Source organism: Peromyscus leucopus, chromosome 2 (assembly GCF_004664715.2).
Source record: "Peromyscus leucopus breed LL Stock chromosome 2, UCI_PerLeu_2.1, whole genome shotgun sequence".
In the NCBI taxonomy this organism is placed as follows: domain Eukaryota; kingdom Metazoa; phylum Chordata; class Mammalia; order Rodentia; family Cricetidae; genus Peromyscus; species Peromyscus leucopus.
Window position 1 is genome coordinate 150,644,209 of NC_051064.1, and position 23,206 is coordinate 150,667,414.

The following is a 23,206-nucleotide window of genomic DNA, read 5'->3' on the forward strand; positions in this document are numbered from 1 at the left end:
CTCAAAGCCCAGCCTGGTTTTAAATCCAAGAGCCCCACGGGCCACATCCAGCCTGTGCTGAAGCACGGGTTTGGGAGCGGCGGTGGCAGAGATGTGAGCACACAGCTCATTAAGTCTGGTTGGAGGTTTCTGCCTGCTTGTTTACAAATGTAAATCCAAGGCAGCTTGGAAAATAGACAATATAGAAACAGCAAAACTCAATTAGGTTCTGGAGAAATAAACGAGGCTCCTGTGAGAAGCAGGCTTTACTCAGGAGCCCAAGCGACTCGGGGAGCCGCAGGACGTGCCCAGCTCCAACCCCGGCGGCTCTTTTTATATTTAATTCACTGGCCCACAGATGTGCAGTGACTCCAGGTTGGAAAATCTTATCTCAGAAGAAAGATGGGCTCCGTTATATGTTATCTTAAACTGTCATTTTCATACTTTGCCTGCAAGAGGGAGATAAGCCCGTGGGGGAGTGCCCGAGATGGCCAGCGCCAGGGACACTGGTGTGTGCGCCAGTGAAGGACGAGTGTGCTGCCGTGTGTTGGTGGGGCCACCTGTCTGCCCCCGCCGCCAGTTTTTGTTAGGTAGCGGAAATGTTGTGGCCTCCATTTCTTTATACAACCATCTGGTGTAGCAGTCATGTTTCAGCAAATTGGGTGCTGGCCGTGGAGGCCTCTAGGGTGACAGACACAAAGCTTGCACCTCGGCCTGGTGGCCGCACCCAGCAGCTTCATTCACAGTGGGATGGCTGCGTGGGACGGTATATAGGTGCCGGCAACCACCAGCTCTCCGCTGCTGGCTCGCTGCGTGGTTTCTCCGCCCCGACCCCTGGATGTTCTTTGCTGATTTTTTTTTTTCATGCTGTCTTTTGTCCTTCAAGGATTGAATGGCCCACACTGCTTTCTTCTCCTCCAGTTATGCTCGTGAAGTGGTTGGTTGGCGAAGGGTCACCTGGGAGCCCTCTGCAGAAGCCCTCCAGGGAGGCAGGCAGCAAGGCTGATGTCCTTGGGACCTATGATGGCAAGGCTTAGCTCTTAGAGAGCATCCATGGTGATGAACTTGTGTCCTGGTGTGGGACTGACACCTAGTGGTGGCCCGTTCTGCTTCCCCCGTGGACTCACGTTGGGAGCCCTGTGTCCTTAGAGGGTATTTCTACCCCTGCTGCAGATGAGTTGGTGTCTCCAGCATAACCTCCTGTCCCCTAAAGGGGAAGAAAGTCTGTGCCAAATTAGGATGGCAGATTGTACCCGATGGCAACACCATTGCCCTGTGCTGTTTCTGAAAACACACGTGGAGGTGAGTTCACCTCACACAGTTTATTTCCGTCATTGACAGGCGGACCCCGTGCCTTGTCCCGGGGTGACTGTGTGTCCAGCTCAGCTCACTGCTGAGGCTGCTGTCACCACCCACCCTCTGTGATCCTGAGGGTGAAGAATTGTGGTCACCTGCCCTTGCCACGCAGACTGATCTTGACCTTGATGTGTCTTCCCCAGTCTTTGTCTTTTGGAGCAGCGTATGTCTGCAGTGTACGTCATAGGCCAGGGCTCACTTTGGTGGGGAGTGGTTAGATCCAAGGCCTGATGGAGGGACCCACTGGCCACTAGGGGATGGTAGTCAAGAAAGCTAGGGAAATTCCTGAACTTCCTCCCCATGTGGGACAAACCCCGGCCAACTCAGTGTGCCAGCCTCAGTGTTCCCACCGCAGGGTGACAGGCTTGTTCCGTCTTGGAGTGATTCCCTGGGATGTGGCTGAGAGCTTGCCAAGACCCTGTAGTCCACAAGCTGCCACCCTCTCAGCCTTGCGTTTGTGTGGGAAGGAGCCCGGGTCAGCTCTGCGTGTGTGGGTGGGAAACAGGCCCCGGGTCAGCTCTGCGTGTGTGGCAGCAGCAAGATCTGTGAAGCCGAGACTGCGTGTCTGTGGGGATGTGGCAAGGACGTCTGAGCAAGTGACAGCTGAGGCTGTTGTATTATCATGGGCCTCAGAACCAATGCCAGAGCTGGGGTGGGGGCAGGATGAGGGCCAGCCATTGACTCCCTGCTGGGAAGAGATTAGGGTGACAAGTCAGCCCCGCCCTCTGGCCCCGGGAGTGTGGCAGCTAGCACTGGACACAGAAGCTAGCACTGCACACAGAAGCTAGCACTGGACACAGAAGCTAGCACTGCACACAGAAGCTAGCACTGGACACAGAAGAAGGTAGCCTTGAGAGTAGATATCTCAGCTGTGAGCAGGTGGCTTGGCCTGGCATTTGTCTGCCCTGTTGGCTTTGGAAGGTGCTGAGTGGGGATTCCATATCTGCCCCTGCAGCAGTGAGAGAAGGATGGGGCTCCAGTGCTCTCTAGAGCTTTGGTTGTGAGGAACTAACTGTTCTGGCCTGCAGGAGAGGCAGCCAGGCAGCAGGCAGCCGAAGGATGACAAAGACGGTTTAAAAACGACTGGAGCCTGAGTCTTCTGGTGGAAGAGGCTTCGCGTACTCGGGGCTCTAAGGAGCATTCTCCAGGTGGTCGCCTCTCCACTTGACTGCTCCCTGAACCTGCTGACTCCACCCAGCCTTTCTCTGTTACACAGTCTTTGTCCTAGCCAGTCTTTCTGGAGGGAAGGTCTGCAGGGCCCTGACACAGCCAGGGTCCCCAGCTGCAGAATCTGAAATCCAGGCTGCTGTCCCTGGGCCACCTGTTCTCAGCTGCTTATAGACCAGCTGGACCCCACGGAGGATGGAAGGCCAGTCCTCCTCAGCCCACATCCGTGAGGATGCGTCTGTCAGGCAGCTGAGATCAAAAGAGCACCTCTGTTGCCGGAGACCTGGGTCAGGCAGAAGCCATGGCTCGCCTGGAGGGCTGTGGGTGTGCAAATGAGCCCAATGCTGAGATGTCCTTGTAAAACAGAAGCCTCTGAACAGGAGGGTGAAGAGCAGGTACATATAGACTGAGGAAGAAGTCACTGTGAACAGGAAGGCAGGACGGGCAGGGGGACATCAGAGAGGCGGGCAGCCTGGGCAGGGGTTCCTGCTGCTGCCAGTCTCGGGAGGGGGGGGCAGTGGGGACACCGTGCCAGCATGTGCTCCGCCCTGCCCTGCTGAGGTTGGGAGAATGCACTGCACAGGTGTGCTTTGGCAGTTGGGTGGTTCCATCTGGAATGTGATTCACCAGCTAGGCTCTGCCTCACCCGCGTGGTTGACCCCTGTGGAGTTGTGGGTCTGTGCTCCAGAAAAGCATACCTGTGGGCAGACGCTGCCGCCTCGGGGCTGTAACCACTTGCAGCCTCTCAAAGTGTTGCTCTGGATCTGCTGGCAGGCATTGTCGCCCAGCCTTCTCCGAGGCCCCTGTTGCTCTGCAGAGGCCTCAGCATGAAATCCCATCTGCCTTCACCTGCACGTGGAGAGGACTTTCCTAGAGCCTCCGCTCTCCCAGGCCCGGGTTAGAGTTGGAGACAGTCTGCATGAACTGTGTGATCAAATGGAGACCTCCTCTGTATGGTGGGGGAGGGGTCCAAGCCTGGAGAGGACAGTGCAAAGACAGCCCATCTCCTGCCCACAATCCCTCTTGCAGGATGCATTTAGACCGCAGCAGCCGGCACCTGGGCATACTAGTGAGTCTGAGAGTGGAGATGGAGAGGCATCTGCAGGCCCGGGCTCCACACGGGAGAGCTGGTGTGGTCTACCAGTCCCCGCTTTGGGCCCTATCTTATGAGAGTGCTTTTCATTTAGGTCACATGTGTGAGCCAAGAGCAAGAGGTTCCTGTTCGCTGCCACCATCCAGGTCTCGGGTCATCTCAAATGACGGAGCCAGCTTCTTCTCTGGGGGAAGCCTCCTCATACCAGGAGGCCCCAGACGTGAGTTGAGACTGTGGCCACATCTGGGTGGCAGATGGGGTATATGTGGTTCACTGAGGCAGAAGCCTCTGTGTGTGTGTGTGGGAGGGGGTGTATGTGGTGTGTATTCACATTCCTGTCCATTGCCCTAGGGTCTGGATTCAGGGTTGGTTGGTTATGCCCAGCTGGGGTCCCTGATAATGGCCCCAGGAACTTACAGGGTTGTTGAACTTTGAAGCTCCTCTAGGTTTGGCCCTGCATCCAATCATGATGTCTTATAGGGAGATGGTAATTCTGCTAATTACCTAAATCTGAGCTGCTCACACAGGGAAGAGATGAGAAGTGTGTGTGCATGTGTGCATGCACGTGCGAGCATGTGTGTTGGCCAGAGGTCAGCCTTGAGTGGCTGTAGCTTTCCCCCTTATTCTGAGGCAGGGTCTCTCACTGAGAATGGAGCTCACCACTTGGCTAGACTGTCTGGCCAGTGAGTAGTGAGCGCCTGGGATCCTTTCGTCCCCGCCTCCCTGTGCTGGGATTGCAGGTAAATGCTGCCACACCTGACTTTGTACATGTGTGCCGAGGGCCTTGTGCACAGGAAACACTCTCCACCAAGCCGCCTCCCAGCCCTGACACTGATTTTTAAAAGCAGATTAGAAACTCCTCCCTGGTTCCTTGGCTGTTTATGAAGCTAAGGAATGAGAGACTTGAGTCTGGACTGGAAAGTCCTAGGTTTGAGGAAAATCACTTCCATGGGTGTCTGGAGTCTTTCTGTTCTCTTAAACATGAGGGCCCGAGGGCTTGAATGTGAGCCTGTCGTTGGAAGGAGAAGAGGAGGCTGTGCGTTCTAAGGAGCTCTTTGCTCAGATGTTAGAGATGGTGACTTCCGGAGCTTTCTTATGTGGGTGGTCCCAGCTCTGTCCACCTTGGACTGCAGCTGTGTCTTGAGAAGAGGATGCCCAAGCCATGGCTTGGAGCTCGGTGAATCCTCTACATTCCACGTCACAGGACCTTGGGAATCTTGCCCATCTAATTCCTGACTCTACAGGCAGAACTGTACATTCTCCCTCAGAAAGAGGCTGAGGGCTCAGCAGTGCTCAGAGGGACCCACGGTCCACGTATGTCCTGTCGCTCTAGGCCAGACCCTCGTTTTAATATTCAGTGAACTAAGGCAAGGGAGGTCACATGATCGTGATGATGATTAGGGTGAGGGGTAAGGTTGGGCCTGGGTTCCCTACTTGGTGCTTCATTCCCAGTTAGCCCCTCTGAGCAGCCCAGGAAGCTGGCGTGAGTGACAGCCCATTGAGAGAAAGAGAGCCCTGGAGTCCGGGGCCCTGCAGTCTGTGATAGGCGGGCAGAGTCCCTGCAAGGGTCTGTGGGGTTCCCTGGGGTGCGGCTCTGGATTGGAAGTTCCCTGAGACCTTGAGAAGTTCTAGGCTCTTCTTGTGTTTAGGGAAGTGTGCTCCCACATGACTCCCCCAGAACCCCATTTCTGGTTGCTTTGGAGTCAGGGGAGGCAACTGTTGGGGTAAACATGCTGTCCCTTGAACTCATCTTGAATCCTGGCTGTGTGGCTGCCCCCACCCTGCTGTTTCTCCTGGGCCATGATCACAGGCTGCTCAGACCAGATTCCAGGCTGGGTTTCCCTGAGCTCTGACATACAAAGTGTTCCTTCAGGCTGTCACTTAAGATGTCGAAGCCAGCCTGTGACACTGAAAAAGCCATGAGATGAATTTAAAATAGAGTGGTGGTGAGGAGCCTGGAAACAGGGGGTGGTGGTGAGTGGAGGACCAGCCGAGCGTCGCCCTACAGAGCACCGCAGCGGTTACTGGCCCTGTGTGACGACAGGAGCCAGGCCCTGGGAAGCTCTGTAAGCTGGGGAGGACCCAGGCCTCAAGGTGGGATCCCCCTTTGACCTGCCCTACCTGGATTCTTACTGTCAGCCTGTGATGTGGCCTTGTCACCAAGCACGGTTCCACCAGCACCATCAACCCCAGCTCTGTACGGGAAGGGGGCATAGGCGGTGTTTACTCTGCTGTCTGTGGCCAGCTCATCCTGAGTCCAGGATCTGAGCTCCCCCACATCAGAGTGCCCGCCCGCTCCAAAAGGCAGATGAGAGCAGTGCTGGACCAGGTGACCTCTGTGAACCCCGTTTCTGATAGGAACTTGGGGATCGTGCCATGTGCACACAGGCGGGGCTGGGGAGTCAGTTGGAGGTACCTCAGAAGCAGGCCTCTGCAGCAGTGACCACCCCCATCTACTACCCGAGGCTGCCTGAGTTCAGGAGAGGGTGTTACCACACAACTATAAACCCGAGTATCTGGCTTTTCTCCTAGAAAATCATCCACTGGAGTGAGCCAAGGACTGGGGCCAGAGTTCCTTAGGTTTGAAGGACTGTGGAAGGGAGTTGCTGTGAGGGACCAGGCCCAAACATGCATCTTTATCAGTCGAGTGACTCGGAGAGGATCCACCCTGGAAGCTCCCTAGGGACCAGCCGCTGGCTTTGCTGGTACTCCTCTGCACATCCATCCCTGACCCCTCCTCTGGCCCTTTCCATAGGAAAACGTGTGGTGCAGGCGCAGAAGCTGGCTGACGTGGACAGCGAGCTGGCCGCCATGCTGCTGACCCACACTCGGGCTGGCCAGGGGCCCCAGGCTGCGGGCCAGGAGGCAGATGCTGTGCACAGGCGCAAGCTGGAAAGGATGCGGCTGGTGCGCCTGCAGGAGTCCGGAGGGGATTCTGGCAGCCGCAGGATCAGTTTGCTGGTGAGAGGCTAACTGGGGCTACCGGGGCTGTGCCTCGTCCCGGAGTTGGTCCCTCCTCCCCTCCCCCTCAGTCCCCTCACCTTCCTCCTACACCCTGTTTGCAGGCGAGGAGAGAAGTGGACATTTTGGCCACCAGGGGATATTTTCAGGTTGGAAATCTTTTACTAAAAGGTTTCTCACACTCGGGGACCAGAGCTTCAGTATCATTACTTCCAATGAGTTTATGTCCAAAGGCCTTTTAGGCAGCCCCCCTCCCCGCTCTGCGGTCTCAGCCTCCTTAGCATTGGATCTGAGGGGCTCAGTGCAGCTGCAGGCTGGGAACCCTGGCACGTGAGGGTGCGAGGCAGGAGGCATTAGGCCTCACAGACTGGTTGTCAGGTGTGGACCCAGACTGAGGTTCCTGGATGCTGGGCTACCATACGGGGCTTACATCTCCTCTGTGGACTGTCGTCCCAGGCAGGCTTCGGCACCATGCGGGGTACCTGTTGGGTGGGTCCTGTGGCCGTGAAGTTTTTTCTTGTTTAAGATCACTGTTCCTAATTCCCTAGGCTATGCCTGGTACCTTTCCTTGGTGGTTAAAGGGGTCTCTTAGGGAGGATTTGGGACGGAGGCAAGCTGGGATGTGGTCCTCTGTTCTATTCTGACAAGCACTGAGATCCCTGGAGTGTGGGGGACAGGTAGCACTTCCAGACCACACAGCTAAAGAAGGAGAAATTGGTTTCCAAAATAAATCTGATGCCCCAGGGGCTGGGGGCTGGCAAAGCAAGGACTCAGAGGCGTCAGATGTGGCCCCTTGTGTTTGTAGGCACAGCAGAGTGTCCGTGCACAGCACTCACGGGACCTGCAGGTCATTGATGCCTACCGGGAGCGCACCAAGACAGAGAGCATCACCAGTGTACTGAGCCAGGCCATCACCACCCACCACACACTGTACGCCACGCTGGGCACGGCTGAGTTCTTCGAGTTTGCCCTTAAAAACCCGCATAACACTCAGCACACGGTGGCCATCGAGATTGATAGCCCGGAGCTCAGGTAAGAGCTGCCACCCAGCTAGCTCTGAGTGTGTGCGTGTGTGTGTGTGTGTGGTGTGTGTGTGTGTGTGTGTGAAGCTACTGGGCCAGTTCACCTCTGGCATGGAAGCCAGCCTGGCTGTCCCCTGTCCCCTGATCTGAGGTTCTCGGGGTGGTAGGTGTATTTTCTTTACATACCGTGGTCCCCACTGTTGACCCTGCCCCTCTAGCATCATCCTGGACTGCCAGGAGTGGCGGCACTTCAAGGAGGCCGCTGGCCTGCACACGCCCCTGGAGGAGGACATGTTCCACCTGCGCGGCAGCTGGCCCCCAGCTCTACCTGCGACCCCGGGAGACTGCCCACATCCCCTTCAAGTACCAGAGCTTCTCCGTGGGCCCACTGGCTCCACCACAGGTGTGAAGACAGTGAAGTGCTGTCCATCGAGGTGGCAAAGCGGAACAGCATTTCTCTGTATTTGCAAATGTCCCTACTCAGCCGGCGTCTGCACCAGGGGACCTCTGACTGGTGCCTGCCCCACCTGTCACTCGGTGTGCTCCTCTTTGGTGCTATGTGCAGCAGCCTGGATCCTTCTCTCTTTCTCCTGGGAGGGCATACCTGCACCATCCCTGCGTGTGCTCCTGCACAGAACCAGCAGAGTGCTGGGAAGGCACATGCCAGTTGTGTGAGTGTGAGGGGGAGGGACCCACTGAAGCTCTGGCCTCTTTAGAAGTTAGTTCTGCAGTCACTTACGAGGGGATTGAGGAGTCCCAGTTCCTCAGATGTCCAGCTGGCCCTGTGGACAGGCCACAGGGCAGTGACTGAGTTGGGTGGGTGAGGCTGGCAGTCAGCATCATGCTGGGAGAGCCTGCCTGAGAACAGGATGGTGACACCTGCAGCTCACGGCCCTGGCTGGTCCAGGTTCTGATTGTCACCTGACTCGCCCTGACTCACTTGTGCTGCTCCGTGTCTCACAGACCCCTGCTGAGATGAGCTCGGAGAAGGACCCAGAGTCTGGACCCCTTTGGAAGCACAGTACCATGCCTACTAAACACGCCAAGGTAGGGGGACTCGGGATGTCTTAGAGCAAGTCAAGTGTCGGAGCACACCAAGCCAAGCATGTGGCGTCTGCTGTGAGACCTTGACCCCTCCTCCTCTCTTCCTGGGTAGGCTCCTAGACTGAAATAAGATGTGGCAGAGACAAGGAGGCCACAGCTGTGCCTAGACACTGGCACAGCCCGTGATAGGGTCCGGCGTGGGTGGTCACCTGGCAGCTCTGTGCAGCCTTGGCTCTGTGCACAGGAAGCTGGTTGTCCTAATGGCTGCCGGCTACTGCCCCCTAAATACAGCTGTCATAGCGCATGGCCACTTGGCAGCATTCTAAAGGTGTGTGTGTGTGTGTGTGTGTGTGTGTGTGTGTGTGCGAGTGCGTGAGTGTATGCACTTGTGATAGGTAGGTAGGTAGATAGATAAAGGCGTAGATAGATAGACAGACAGACAGATAAACAGATGGAAAGATGGGGGATGCTCTTCCTAGAAATAAGTCTTTAGACATGTTCTCTCAGCAGCCTACTGAGAGGGTGGTCTTTGGAAGACCTGAGATTTTACCCTCTTTTGTAGGAAAATACCTGTTGTGGTACTTTGGTCTCCCTCCTCCTCCCACAGGTCTCACTTAGTGTAGTCTGGACAGAGGGTGGCCCGAAGGCCGCCATGTTCCAGAGTCTCACTGTGTGCAACCCTTGCACTGTACCCGCCAGGCCACAGTTCCTGTGAGAACTGTGTCTGGTCTGTAAGCAGAGCCTTGGCTTCACCTGCATGGAAGGAATGCATGCATTGTTTTGTGCTGCAGATGGTGACTGAATGTGTGTGTGTGTGTGTGTGTGTGTGTGTGTGTGTGTGTGTGTGTGTGTCTGAGTGTGTGTGTCTGTGTGTTGTGTGTGTGTCTGAGTGTGTGTGTGTGTGTCTCTGTGTGTGTGTGTGTGTGTGTGTGAGTGTGTGTGTGTGTGTGTGTCTGTCTGTCTGAGTGTGTGTGTGTGTGTGTGGTGACACACTGTCACCAGTCGACTGGCTGGGGTCCTTTTACTTAGTCAAGAAGACTGTCTTCAGGTTCCCATCTCTGCGGTTTCCCCGCTTTGCTGTGTGTTGGGGGTCAGCAGCAGCAGCAGCAGCGGCAGCACCCCCCTCTGCAGCCACAGCTCTCACCAGCTCTCTGGTAGCTGGACACTTAGCTCAGTGTTAGTTCTGTGGAAGCCGTGGAAGCCAGGGCTCCTCAGCCCTGACAGCAGCCATTGTTACAGTCCTAGGCCTGGCATAGCCAAGACTTGGCCCTGGAGACTGGGCGGCTTCTGGAACTCTCCCAGCACCAGGACTGGCAGAGTGTCTCCTCTGGCTCTGTCCGGCCTCCTTCGGCCTCAGTTCTCACCCCTTGCCCTGAGCCCATCATGCCTTGTCCTGTCCCTGCGGTGACCACTCCGAACTGCTCAGTTGTCTCTTGTTGCTATGGCTACTGTTACAGTTGTCACTGCTCAGGAAGCAGCTGCTGCTCCCTGTCACTCGGCTGCTGTGGTGGGATGCCTGTCCCGAGGCTGTCTCCTTTGCGGCTACCAAGGCAGCCAGTAGCTCCGCCGCTTAGGCAGCTTGGCCCCCTCCAGACACTTGGCTTCGCTTCTTCAGCTGCAAGTAGCTGGCTGGTCTGCACTCTGCTGAAAGTGGGCAAGAAGAGAAGCCTTCCAGTGGGCCGTGTGTTGCAGAACAGGGTGTCCAGACCCCAGCTGGTGTTAGGTTAGTTTTAAAATTGAAGAATGTTCACAGGAATCCAGATTCAAACTAATATAAGGTATATTTTCAGAAAGATCTCATTCCCCACCTGCCTTCAGCTCATTTCTTCTCAGTATGCCGTGTGTGTTGTGTACGTGTGTCTCTGAGCAGGTGTGTGCTGTGAGTGTCTGTGGTGACCAAAGCTTCCGCCATTGCACCACCTGTCCATTAGTTCTTCTGGATAGGCCAGTGTTTTTGTAACTGTTTCGTCAGAGGAGCATTTCTAGTTCTGGTCTCCTTGGTGTAGGCATCTCCTCCTTTCCTCCACCGGGATCGTAGGGCCTGTGCTGTGCTCTGTTCCTAAACACAACACCCGGTGCCCCCACGGAGCCTGGTGAGGTTAAGGGTGAGAACCCTCTGCAGTGCTGCTCAGACGTCCCAGCCTGTGGAGGTGGAATCCAGACCGGAGTGGTTCTTGGTGTTTCTGGGTGGCTAGTTGGTCCACTGGGTTTTAGGAGTGTGCCTTGCATAAGCTCGGGGGTCGGCATGTCTGTGAGTGCACCCCAGATCCAGTCCACTGATCCCCTCACTTGAGTGCACCCCAGATCCAGTCCACTGGTCCCCTCACTTGTGCACCTACGGATGCATTTCAGTGTCTGTCTTTCCCATCTCACTTTGGGGATGATGGTGAGCTCCTCATGCTCTCCAGAGGGGTCCACGAAGCTGCCACATGCCCATCTCTGCAGGTTCTTTTCCGGGTGGAGAGTGGCCGGCCCATTGCAGTGCTCTGCCTGACTGTGGAGCCCCAGCCCCATGTGGTGGACCAGGTCTTCCGCTTCTACCACCCAGAGCTCACCTTCCTGAAGAAGGCCATCCGCCTGCCTCCCTGGCACACACTTCCAGGCAGGTCCCCCACGTGTGGTTACCATTGTGCAGGCTCGGCTAACGGGAAGAGGTACCTCCAAAGTTCTGACCTGCCTTTATGGTTTGAAATAGAAGCTTCCAGCTTTCTCTGGGGTGACAAGGTACATTTGGTGGCTGGTTCCACAAAGAGTTCACGGCTCCCATGACCCAGACCTATCCCCATCAGGCACGAGGGTGTGTGGGGCTGGTGGCGTCCTGATGGTGGCTCAGTATTGGTGGTTCTTCGATTATGTGTGGCCACTCCCTCTGATTGACAGCCTGACCAGACTGAGGAATGAGCTGGGTCAGGGCAGCCGCATCTGCACCCACAGTCATGCATTGTGTGAGTGTACTCTGGGCTAAGTGCAGGGTTATCCCTTTCTCCATTCCCAGGTGCTCCTGTGGGGATGCCCGGTGAGGACCCCCCAGTCCACGTGCGATGCAGTGACCCGAATGTCATCTGTGAGGCCCAGAACGTGGTAGGCCATTTGTGTCAGTCCCACCTGAGCAGATCCTTTGGGGAACTCCCTCCCATCCCCACTGCATCCCCACAGCCCCCCATTGGTCTCAAGATGAGGGTTCCTTCTGCGGGGCTGTGGGGGTGGGGTGGCTGTCCTGACATCATGAGGAAGGCTTCGTGAAGGAGCTTTCAGGTTTTCGGCTAGCAGATCTGTTCCTTGATTATCTGAGTTTAAATTTGAAGAAAAGGCATGAAGCAGAATGAGCTGAGTGTGGTAATTGAGGCACTTACTGATTGCCATTACGCCGAGGGTAGGGCGCTAATTGTATTATGACTGGTTGGGACGCTGGATAGAGTCGGTGGGATGTAATTATTGGAATCCATATAAGATCAGGAAGCTGTGATTTTCCTGAGCAGCGAGCAAAGCAGTGAGTCCCAACGCATAGAGAAGACGAAGGCATCGCATGAGGGAGGGGCTGTGCTCACCTGCCTTGCCTCACCCAGCTGCAAGCACCTGGCCGGGTGCAGCCCAGCAGAGGACATGGGTGGCTGTGAACCAGGGTGCCCCGTGCTGTGTTTGGCAGGGTCCCGGCGAGCCACGAGATGTGTTTCTTAAGGTGGCCAGCGGTCCAAGCCCGGAGATCAAAGACTTCTTTGTCATCATCTATGCGTAAGCACAGACACAGATGGGGGAGGGGCAGAGTGAAGTCAAGGGACCTGACTCTCCCTAGGCATCATGGGTACTGGTGCTTTGCTCTGTGAGGAGAGAGCTTGGAGACCAACCAGGCCTTGGTGATGGCATGCCCTCTCCCAGAGTGGCACAGTAGCCCAGGAGATGGACATGACCCGTGTCCTCCAAGGAAGGGACGGTGCAGCTGTCTGGCCCAGAGCCAGCCCCAGATGACTCTCCCCACCCTCCCCTCTGGATTTGCACGGAACCCTGAAGTCGTCTGGAGCTCAGCCCCTGTATGGGTGGCTGTCTTCATCTTCTGCTCCTGGAGACTGGTCCAGCCACGCCTTGGCTTTTTATCCAGCTAAACTGTTCCAGTTGGAGCCCCCTGGGAGCCCTTTAAAACTGGAGCAGCTTAGGATGTGTTCCATGTGGCTTCTGACAGTGGGACTGTGGGAGTTAGCTGTATTTGGGGATGAGGGGCTGTGCAGCACCCGTACCGTATGAATGGGTCTCAGTGGTTCTTTGTAGCAGCCTGTGAATGTGTATCGCCCACTGTCCCATTTTATAATAATGCCATAGAATCTCAGAGCTGAGACTTGATGTCAGGCCCTGAGCTCAGGCTTGTGGCCTCCAGCCATGATCCCCACTGTCCTAAGGCTTGGCCATGATTCAGTTTTCCAGACTGCAGACTTGTGCAGAGCTCACATTTTCGTCACCTGACACGCATTTCTCAAGCACCCCCAAACTCAGCAGTTCCCTGGGACAGACAAAATCTGCATAGCCCCAGCTTGAGAGATTCCAGGTTAGGGCAGGGGTGGCCAGCCCCAGCCTGCACACAGGGTTCCCATCCAGTGTGGCTTCCTGTGGCCGCTCTCCCTGAGGCCGCTTGGCTCCCAGCCGTCCTGGAGCCCTCCCCGTGAGCTCTCTTCTCATGAGGCTGCCCCGCTAAGATGTGTCCGTGACCCCTGTCATCTGCAGGGATCGCTGGCTGGCGGAGCCTGTGCAGACATGGCAGGTCTGTCTCCACTCCCTGCAGCGTGTGGACGTCTCCTGCGTCGCAGGACAGCTGACCCGTCTGTCCCTTGTCCTACGGGGGACACAGACTGTTAGGAAAGTGAGAGCCTTTACCTCCCACCCTCAGGAGCTGAAGGTAGGGCCCTTCTTGGAGGTGGAGTTGGGGATCTCTTCGCTTCTCTGAGCCCATTCCTGCCCAGCCTGCCGAGGCACAGGGTGGCCGGTGGCAGCTTTGACATCCCCTCCCCACTGAGCTACCTTTTATGAAAACTACCTTTTGCTGGATGTGGTGTTGAGAATGAGGGACCAGTACATGCCCCAGAGGCTTTTGGGGTTATTAAACTTGACTCTTAGGAGCTGCGTCACCGCAAGAGGGCTGCGCCCTGACCGCTCCCTTGTCCTTGAAGACAGACCCTGCAGGTGTCTTCATGTTACCACCTCATGGGGTGCAGGATCTTCACGTGGGCGTGAGGCCGAGGAGGGCTGGCAGCTGCTTTGTCCATCTCAACCTGGTGGACATGGACTACCACCAGCTGGTGGCGTCATGGCTTGTATGCCTCTCCTGCCGCCAGCCTCTCATTTCCAAGGTCTGTATGAACAATGGGGCCAGACGGGGGGGGGGTCAGAGGCACCATAGGGCCCCTGCGCTGTCTCATGGGGGATGGTGTTACCTGGCCCAGGGACCCAGCTACCCAGATCCAGGCTCTGTGTGATCAGATGAGGCAAGCCCCTCTGGGATGGCTCCAGATGCTGCTGGCCTGTCATGATGGATAGCCCAGGATCTGTGGCTAGGTGGAGCACCTCCGCTCAGGAGTACTCAGGTTGGGCCAGCGGCCCTGTGTCTCTTGTTCCATTCCCTCCCCAGGCCTTTGAGATCACCATGGCAGCCGGAGAAGGGAAGGGTGCCAGCAAGCGGATCACCTACACCAACCCGTATCCTTCTCGGAGGACCTACCGCCTGCACACTGACCGCCCTGACCTGCTGCAGTTCAAGGAGAACTCCTTCCAGGTCTGCCTTGAGGGCTGGCGGGTGCAAGGGGCCATAGTGCTGAGCTCAGGAGCAGATCTGCTTCCAGCTGGCAGGCTCTGGAAAGCTGGGGACACTTACACCCTCTGGGGAAGGTCTTCAGGTGGCGGCAGGTGAACATCACGGCCCTTGTGCCCTCCACTGTCACCGCAGCAGGTGGATTTCCTCTGAGGAGATGTAGTGGAACTGTGAGGGTGGAAGCGGAGGATGGGAGTGTGGGCCTATTGAGAGGGCTGTCTGTTGTGGGTTGAGGGATCCCTCATTCCTTTGCCCGCCATCAGAGTGGTGCCTAGGAAGGGGTACCACCCCGCTCTCCACACAGTCCTGAGCTGGCAGCAGCAGCAGCAGCAGCAGCCGCCGCCTTAGGCCTATGTGGGCTAGCCTGGCCCTCACAGCCTCTGTCAGGTTGTGAGGTGCTGGGTCTCCAGCCAGCCTGGATGTGCCGTAGGTGGAGAGTGTTTCACCCACGTGCCGGCCTGTCTCACAGGTCTAGAAGCTGCCACAGAAGGGTGGGAGCCCAGGCGAATGCTGAAGTTCCTGTGTCCTTGCAGGTGGCGGGAGGAGAGACCTACACCATCGGCCTGAGGTTTGGGCCGAGTGGCAGTAGCGGGCAGGAGGAGATCCTGATTTACATCAATGACCACGAGGACAAGAACGAAGAGGCATTCTGTGTGAAGGTGCTCTACCATTGAGGGACCGCTGTGTGGCCAGTGCCCACTCCGAGTGCCCCTCCCTGCAGACCCTCTAGCCTTGCCGTCTCAGTGACTCAGGACGGGCCTGCACGGCCTGTGGAGCTGGCTGATTGGAGAGAGGCGGTGTTCCTGGTCATGGCACAACACCTCAGCTAAGCTGGGACTAATCCTGGGAGGGAATGTGGCCTCCAGGTGGCCACAGCCATGACCCCACTCTGCCCACGGCACACACAAGGCTGTGACTCCTCACACCTCTCAGGCCGTCACCGTCTAGAACAAATTGTGTTGTACCAGTCATCCCCAATGATAAAACTATGTTTTTCTTACCAGATTTAGTATGAACATAATATATTTTAATTTGCTATGTATTTTATACTGGAATTCTTTTGTATCCTTTTTTTTTTTTAAGTTATTGAATGAAGCATTTCACTTCTACGGAGTCTCTTCTGGTGTTTTCTGGGGTTCTTCCGGCTGGGGTGATAGAGTGGGGGCCTGCTGCCCTCCTGAGGCTGGAGCTGTGGCGCTCTCTGCCCGTCTTGTGGGGAGAGAAGGAAACAGCACTGAGCGGTGGTGATGAGCAGTTCTGTCCCAGGCCACTGCCGCCAAGGCTCCTGGTGCCCTTATGCCCGTGGGTGCACGTTTCTCCTTCCCAGGGAGTTGTGTTTCCTGGCCAACAGCCCCAGTGTCCACTCAGGCTTGTAAGCTGCCTTCAAAGAGGCTCCTAGAGTCCGAAGAAGCCGCGTGCCGTTTTCCTGAAGTCCCCCAGGCACAGTGCCGCTTCCGGCATGCCCACGCTGAGCCTGCAGCTGCAGTGGTTCCAGCCTGACCACAGGCTTCGGCTGTTAAGAGGTTCAGTGTTTTTAAAGCCTGCGCTTCCTGTCTTGGACTGTCTTCGGTGTGACCCACAGCCTTGGGAGGCCGTGAGAGCCTTTTTCTCCCTTCATACATCCCTGCCTCTCTGGTTCCTCCATGCCTGGGCCTGTGGTGGGCTGCCTTCTGCTCTGGAGGTGGGGCAGTCCTTGAGTCTTGAGCTAGAGTAGACTCACAGCTATGACTAGACGATCCTCATGTCTCATTCCCCCCTATTCTCTCTAGGGAGGGTGGCAAGAACCATGTTCTTCTCTTGGTGTGGAAGGTGTTAGCCACACAGTCCTGCCTAGGGCAGGGGGACAGCCCTGGACTTGACTGCAGAAGCAGATGAGAGAGTTGGGTTGCTGGGCTGTGGGCCAGGGGAGGACTGGGCCCTAAGGTGCCCTGCTGCAAAGCAGCCTCCAGTCCCCATGACTCCCCACCTCAGACAGGAATGTGGACAGATGGAGTGGACACAGCCCCCTTCTCTGCCCTTGGCATCACAGAGACTACAGATTGAGGGCAGTTGCCAGACGACCTTGTCTGGGGACAACCTGATCTCTGAAGTTGTGGATCTTGTACCTCTGCTGATGCTGTAGGGTGTGGACAGCCAGCTGTGCCCACACGTGAGGATGCCCAGCTCGGGCACCTCCTGGACTGATGAGCTTCTTTGATTTTCGGTTACCATCAACAAATACAGTGAGCCAGGCTGGGCAAGAAGTGGAGCGTGGTGTTGATGCCGCTCCAGATGCACCAGGATCTCCAGCTAGGTCTTTGTCGCCTTAATGCCTCTGCCCAGTAGCAGGGCAACTTCAGCCTGCATAGCACATCTGTTGGCCTCAACCTTGTCACCTGCAGGGTGGGATAAGAACACCATGGTATAATGAGAAATCCACGGAGTCTGTTTAATGGGTAATGGAATTTATTAGCGGGAAAACTCACTATACATAACAGAATAGTCACAGGTTCTGGAATGCTGTTCCAGCTGCCTGACTCAGTCCAGTCTCCAAAAACCACGAGCAAGAGAAGAAACCTGCCTACGTACATCTCAGTTCTAAAGGGTTCATGAGGTCATGCCCCAGGGGCATAGACTTCAAGGTCATGGCAGGTGGAGCAGTTACCTGCTGCATCTTTAGGGGAGGTGCTTCAAGGTCATAGACAGAACAGCTACTCACTATACCACGACCTCACGAGATCACCATTCACAGCCATAGCTGAACCTAAGTCTGGACTCTCTTCCTCATACATCAGCCAGCACTCCAGATCCCAGCTCTGCACCTGACCACTCAGTTGCCTCTGGAGGAGGTCCCAGTTCAGAGGCATCCCCATTGTGAAGAGTTCACAGAGCAGTTGCATTCAGGAAATCCATGTGGATGTTTGCCTGGAGCCCCTGCTGGTAAAGGGTAGGACCTTGGCATCACATACAGGTAGCTGTTCCCATGGTTGGTCCACAGTTTGTTTAAACACATCTGTCTGCTGCTGTGGAGACAGGATGGTTCACAGATATGCTTAACTTCTGGCCAAAGGGCTTTGAGTGAGCTGCTGTCTATGATGGGTGGGCCTGGCTTGTGGAGGGGGGGGGGAGGGAGACAAGGGCCAGATAGGTCTCTCGGGAGGAGACTACCTCTAGATGATATCTGGGCTCCAGCTGCAGCCTCTACTCCTGAGTGTTTCCAGCCTGGGGCCTGTTCCCCCAAATTCATACTTGAATGCCCAACAAACCTGTGAGCCAGTTCCTCAGGCAAATTACATCATGAGTGCCCCACACTGGTCGGCTTCTCAGGATTGTCCTGGGGTGCAAATTCAGAAGTGAGGAGTGGATGGAACGTGGGCAAACCTGAGGAGGGCAGCCAACGCCTCTACTGACCAGAGCTGGGAGCTCAGGAAGACCCTGGTCTCCTTCCATCACCTCACCATAAAACTCAGCCATGGAAGCCTCCAGAACAGCTAGGGAGGCGGGGCCACTGAGGGTCTGCTCATCAGTTTCATGCTGGGGGTGCTGAGCTGGACAAGGCCTCAGAGCAGGTGGTGGGTTCTGGGCTGCCACACCAGGAGGCGTGGGGAAAAGGTGGCTAGCTAGACCCAAGCCTGCTGGGTCCACAGCCCACCTGCCCCCTGGGGAGTGAAGAGAGAGGCCTCCCACGCCCCACAGCCTTCTCTGAGCCATTGGCTGTGTGCTACATCTGCCATGAGCAGCTTTTAAGAGGCAGGTTAGTGCAGGGTGAGTTCCTATCCATCACCTGCAATAACCGGTTCTGACAGGAAGCTAGGACAACAAAGGCTAAAATCAATGAGTCTGGAAGCAGACACCGCTGGAAACAACTCATTTCCAGAAGCCTGAAATGGGACCTGGAGTTGGGACCCCGAGGGAGGTCAGGGTGGGTGGAGAAGAGTAGCTAGAAGTCGTGGGGGAGCAGCTGCTTAGGAGCAAGGGCCTCCCCAAGCCTTGCTGGCTTCAGATGGTGATGGGGTGTCAGGATTGGACAGCTGCCTGGTCCCTGCTAACCATCATGGGCATGCCCCTCCAGGCCAGCAAGCAGGTATTTGGAATCCTATCCAGGAGCTGGGATGGTCAGTCAGTCAGCTGATGGCTCTGTGAATTTATTCAATAAGCAAGTCTTAGGATCTGTGAGGTGCTGGGCAGCACCCACCCTCCCTTACCCAATGCCGTCACTGCAGCCCAGCCCTAGCCTCATGGTCCCTCAGTCACAGCCCCAGGACCAGCATGCTCATGGAAGAGAGCCTGGGCGACCTGGGAACCAGACAGAGTCCCCACTGGGGGTAAGGACTGTGGATGCAGGTTAGACAAGCACACACCACTCCTGCCTTGGTGGCTATAACCACTCAATGCCCTTCCTGGACCCTGAAACCTGCCCTCAGCATGGGGTGACACACCCTGAGGGCAGAATGTCACTGTTTTATTTTTTTATGTTGTGTTAAGCTGACAAATGGGGACCCATCGGGGCACATGTGGTGCCCCTGCTGCTCCAGTCAGTTGGAAAGTGACAGCTAATATTTCTGCCATTGATTCCACAAAGGCCATGGTGTACCAGGACCCTCCCTGCACGGGCTGTAAAAGTAGGCTGGCTGAGTCATTTTCCTAGAATAACACCGAGCCGCGCTGCTTCTTAGCTCCTGTCATCTAGAAACATCGGAAAGTGGACTGGCCTCACCATCCGAGATGTAAGAGGCAGATCAACTTTTAAAATCATTATTAATTATTATTATTGAACATGTATATGCTTGATTTATATGTGTGTGTGCATGAGTGTGTTGGGGTGCACATGCCACAGCGCACACGTGGAGGCCAGAGAACCCCTTTGCTTCTCTCCCTTCACCTTTACCTGCTCAGCCATCTTGCTGGCCCCACTGTTCAACCTTTGACAATGTGACATGGACGTCCTTAGCAAAGTTTGTGCTCAAGAACCATACAGCTGAGTTATACACAAAATTAAACAAAAAACTTAGTGTTTTAAGCAAGTTCATAATTTTGTGTTGGGCTGCATTCATAACTATCTTTGGTCTCATGTGACTCATGGGGTATGACTTGGACATGCCTGAAGCATGCTGTGCTTCCTGGGAGGGGTGCTAATGCTGGGTCAGTTTAGATTGCCAGCTCAGGCACCAGGGGTGGGATGTGGCTAGAAGTGACTCCTGGGTCCTTTCTTGGTGTAACCTGCTGTAGAACAATCCTTTTCTACACTATGAATATGTATTACTCTCATTGATTATTAAAAAGCTGACAAGTAGGTAGCTGGGCAGGAAGTTAGGTGGGAAAGCCAAACTGAGAATGATGGGAGAGGGTAGAGTCAGGAGTTGCCAGCCAGACACAGAGGAAGCAAGATGAGAATGCCTTACTGAGCAAAGGTACCAAGCCATGTGGCTAAACATAGATAAAAATTATGGGTTACTTTAAGTGTAAGAGCTAGTTAGTAATAAGCCTGAGCTACTGGCCAAGCATTTATAATTAATACAACCCTCTGGGTGATTATTTGGAAGTGGCTACGGGCCAGGGGCAGGACAGAGAAACTCCAACTACAGTAACTAGAATCCCCCTGTTCAGCAGTGGAAGAGGGAGGTCCAAGGCTGGGATTGTGTGTCTTTGGATCTGCCATGTAGATATGGTGGCAGGCAGGAATTTCTGATGTTCTGGGTGGGATTCTGACCAAGCTTTCTGTAGCGTGCAGGTGCTGGGCTCTAGAAGAGGGGTGATGTGCCGTCACCCCTGTGGTCCCTCTACCCCAGGTAGAGGGAGGAACTGAGTGGGGTGCCCAGCACTTGCAGGAGGCTTTAGGTGGGTGTAGGGTCACTTCTCTGTCCAGTCCTTGGGGCACAATTGTCAACATTCAGCCCCTGCCTTGAGAAGTAGGACAGTGACATCTCCCAACGGTTTCAATCTGGGTCAGTGAGAAGCCAAGCCACTAGCCTCTGGATGTCTGTGGGCTGAGAGTCACTTCCCTGCAGGGCGAATTCAGCCAGCCATTGTCCAATAGGTACCCTGTGGAGTCCCAGGGCTGGCACATGGAAGGTTCTACACGTGGCTTATTGGTTGTCATTGCCACATGGTACATAGCAACACTGACTAGGGTTGCCACGTGTTCATCTTGTGCCGAGTCTTGTAGATGTTGTCTTTGTCCCATGTCCTTCTCTGGGCAGGGGCATTTCCCAGGGACATGGCAGAGCATTTGGAGGACCCCAGACTCACATGGCTCAGCCTGCCCCACTTTTTCTGATGGTGACTCTCAGGCTGCCATTGAGCCCACACTGGTCTGCACAATCCTGCCCCTAGCTGGTAGGCACTTCTGACACTGTCTGGGGTGAAGAGTTGTGAAGCTGTTGCCGCATGCCAGTGTCTCTGACTTCACTTTCGTCAATGGTCTTGGCTCCATCTGATGCAGCTTTTATCTCCCAGGGCTCAGCGCTGGCTTGGAGGAAAGAAGAGTGTATCAGGTAGCTTCTTGCGACTATGGTGCAAAATAAACACCCCCAACATGCAGGCTTCCAGTTTCATTTTTGCCGATGGGTCTGAGCACGAGGAACCTGATCTGTATTCATCTCAGGCTGGCTGATGAAGAAGTTGTCCCCGGTAATGACAGCTTATATTGCTCCCCGCACTCTGCTTGCTTGTGCTTTTACAGTCCCACCATTTCCTCTGCCTCGGGAGGAAAATTAGATGTTCATAATGATCGAATGGATCTACAGACAGGGAACGGTCTGTGGGGGTTCATGAAGGGAGGAACCTGGAGGAGTGCGCTGTCCTCTGGTGCCTCTACCAGGGATGAGGCTCTGAGTGTCTCGGCCATCGCTCCAAGCCACTGCCGTTGGCAGTGACCAGCACATCCTGCCAGAGTCCATTTCCTCCCTCCTCCCCCACCCAGGGCTGGAATGTGGACAGGGAGGTACATAAAAGCTTATTAGCAGATCCGGCTTAATGGAACATAATCGTCGGTTTGACTTGTGCTTGCCACTGAGGAGAATTCTTCTAATTTTATTTTTATCACTGTAAGATGGGATTGACTTGTGGAGATTGGGAATGGAAGCTTCCTCCTCTGCTTCCTCGAGATCCTGCTTGAGATGCCGACATCCTGGGTGTTTGAGCTAACATGCACTGTATTAGCTAGCAATGAGGCACGCTGTGCTCAGCACCCCGAGGTTGCTTGATGGGACTTTTGTGCTCCATCGTGGAATTCAAGTATGCAGAAAGCATGAGACCTTGGTCAGAACACAGCTGTCAGGGTGGAAGCCTTGCCAGTGGCTCTCTCCCTCCATTCCTGGGGAGAGATGTGGGAACCTCACCGGTGATGGTCCTAAGCCTGGGCTCTGTGATGGGGCCAAAAAGTTCCTAGAAGGACCTAGAAGGAAGTAGGGAGGACAGAAGCCGAGATGAGGCAGATGTGGGGTTCAGGGATAGTCCTGCCCAGAAATTCACTACCCTAACCTTCCCTCAGCCTTGCTGGGTGACACTCCAGAGAGTCTTGGTGCTGATGCCCAGGGCCAGGAAGGAGGAGGGCTGTGAGAGACGATTCCCTAAGACTCTTCTGGGGTGTGGTGAGGAATAGCTGTATCCCTCCAGTTAAGAAAGCAGCTGATTTATAATCCCAGCCAGAGTATGCCTGGTCATGGGAAGGTGAGCCATGAGATCTGGGGTCAGGGGCTGTGTTGTGGGGGGTGCAAGTTTGGCTTTGTAAAAACAACTGGAATGGATACTGGCCTGATTTCTAGCCTGGGTTGGACCACCTGACCTTCACATTCACAGAAGGCCATTAGGGCTCTGTCAATATTACATCAGCCTAGAGCCTGACCCTTAGCTCCAGACGGTGGTTAGAGATGCTGAGGGGGGACGGGTAAAGGAAAGGAGTTCACGGGGAACTGAGAACAAACCAGGGCACTGCCTCTTCCTCCACAGCCGTGGGATTTAAGAAAGAAGAGAAGCTTAGTAGCCAGCATGCTGGGAGACATTCAAGCAAGCCAAGACCATAAAAACTCTCCCGGGAGGAAGCAAAGAGTGGTGAGGCAGCAACAACATCCTGGATCCAGGATAAGCTCTTGATGTGGGAGCTGATGGAAGCAAGAGTTTGAAGTCATGGCGGTCCTTTGGGGTGCGGGGATGGTCCTTCAGCATGACACCTCAACCCTATGTTGAGCCAGACACAGGGACTTGGGGATCAGTGTGGTAACCTGTCCTTCCTGGACTCTGCTGCTCACTTCTCAGGCTCCTCCTGTGAGTGAGGCAGAAACTAACTCTAAGAGCACAATAAAGACTCTGGAAGGAGGTGTGGGAAACTGTGGACCCAGCTGAGCTCAGTCCTGAGTTTTAGGACTTCCTGGGGCTCATTTAAGTCTGATGGTAACTAGACAGGAAGCCAGAGCAAATGTCCTGCTGGGGAGCTGGGATGAGGGCTGACATACTTAGCTGCTGCAGGCTGCCGTCGGCCCTTGAGCTGGAGATGGAGCTGTGTTGGGAACTGTCAGGTAGGTCCTAGCATCACCCTTCAGGGGCCCTCTCTGAGGGTGCTTGTCACCAAAGAACCCTCCTGGCTTCTGTCTGAGAAGACTCCTGAGTCTGTCTCTATAGGTGACATTCTATGAGCACCGGGGACTTGGCAAGATGACACCCCTCCATCCTCCTCACTTTCCTGCAGGCCACCACCTGTCCTTTCACAGCCCCGGTGCCAGAGCCCATTTGGTATCAGAAGACACAAAGCAGAGTCACTCCTTGCTCTAGCGGTGAATCACAGACAGCTTGGGGACGTCCCCAGGCCGCAGT

At 55.2% G+C, this 23,206-nt stretch overlaps 1 protein-coding gene across 1 annotated transcript in view; it reads left to right on the forward strand.

The window, feature by feature from the left end:
- Nphp4 (nephrocystin 4) overlaps positions 1–15,518 on the forward strand; it is a 90,671-nt gene extending 75,153 nt beyond the window's left edge. Inside the window, 13 exon segments of the mRNA XM_028883069.2 lie at positions 3,690–3,815; positions 6,351–6,556; positions 7,362–7,588; positions 7,797–7,889; positions 7,891–7,981; positions 8,542–8,625; positions 11,068–11,224; positions 11,618–11,703; positions 12,269–12,354; positions 13,336–13,507; positions 13,779–13,958; positions 14,237–14,380; positions 14,950–15,518. Of these exon segments, the coding sequence (XP_028738902.1) occupies positions 3,690–3,815; positions 6,351–6,556; positions 7,362–7,588; positions 7,797–7,889; positions 7,891–7,981; positions 8,542–8,625; positions 11,068–11,224; positions 11,618–11,703; positions 12,269–12,354; positions 13,336–13,507; positions 13,779–13,958; positions 14,237–14,380; positions 14,950–15,090 (1,793 nt within the window). The 3' untranslated portion in view covers positions 15,091–15,518.
- Positions 15,519–23,206: the final 7,688 nt, after the last annotated feature.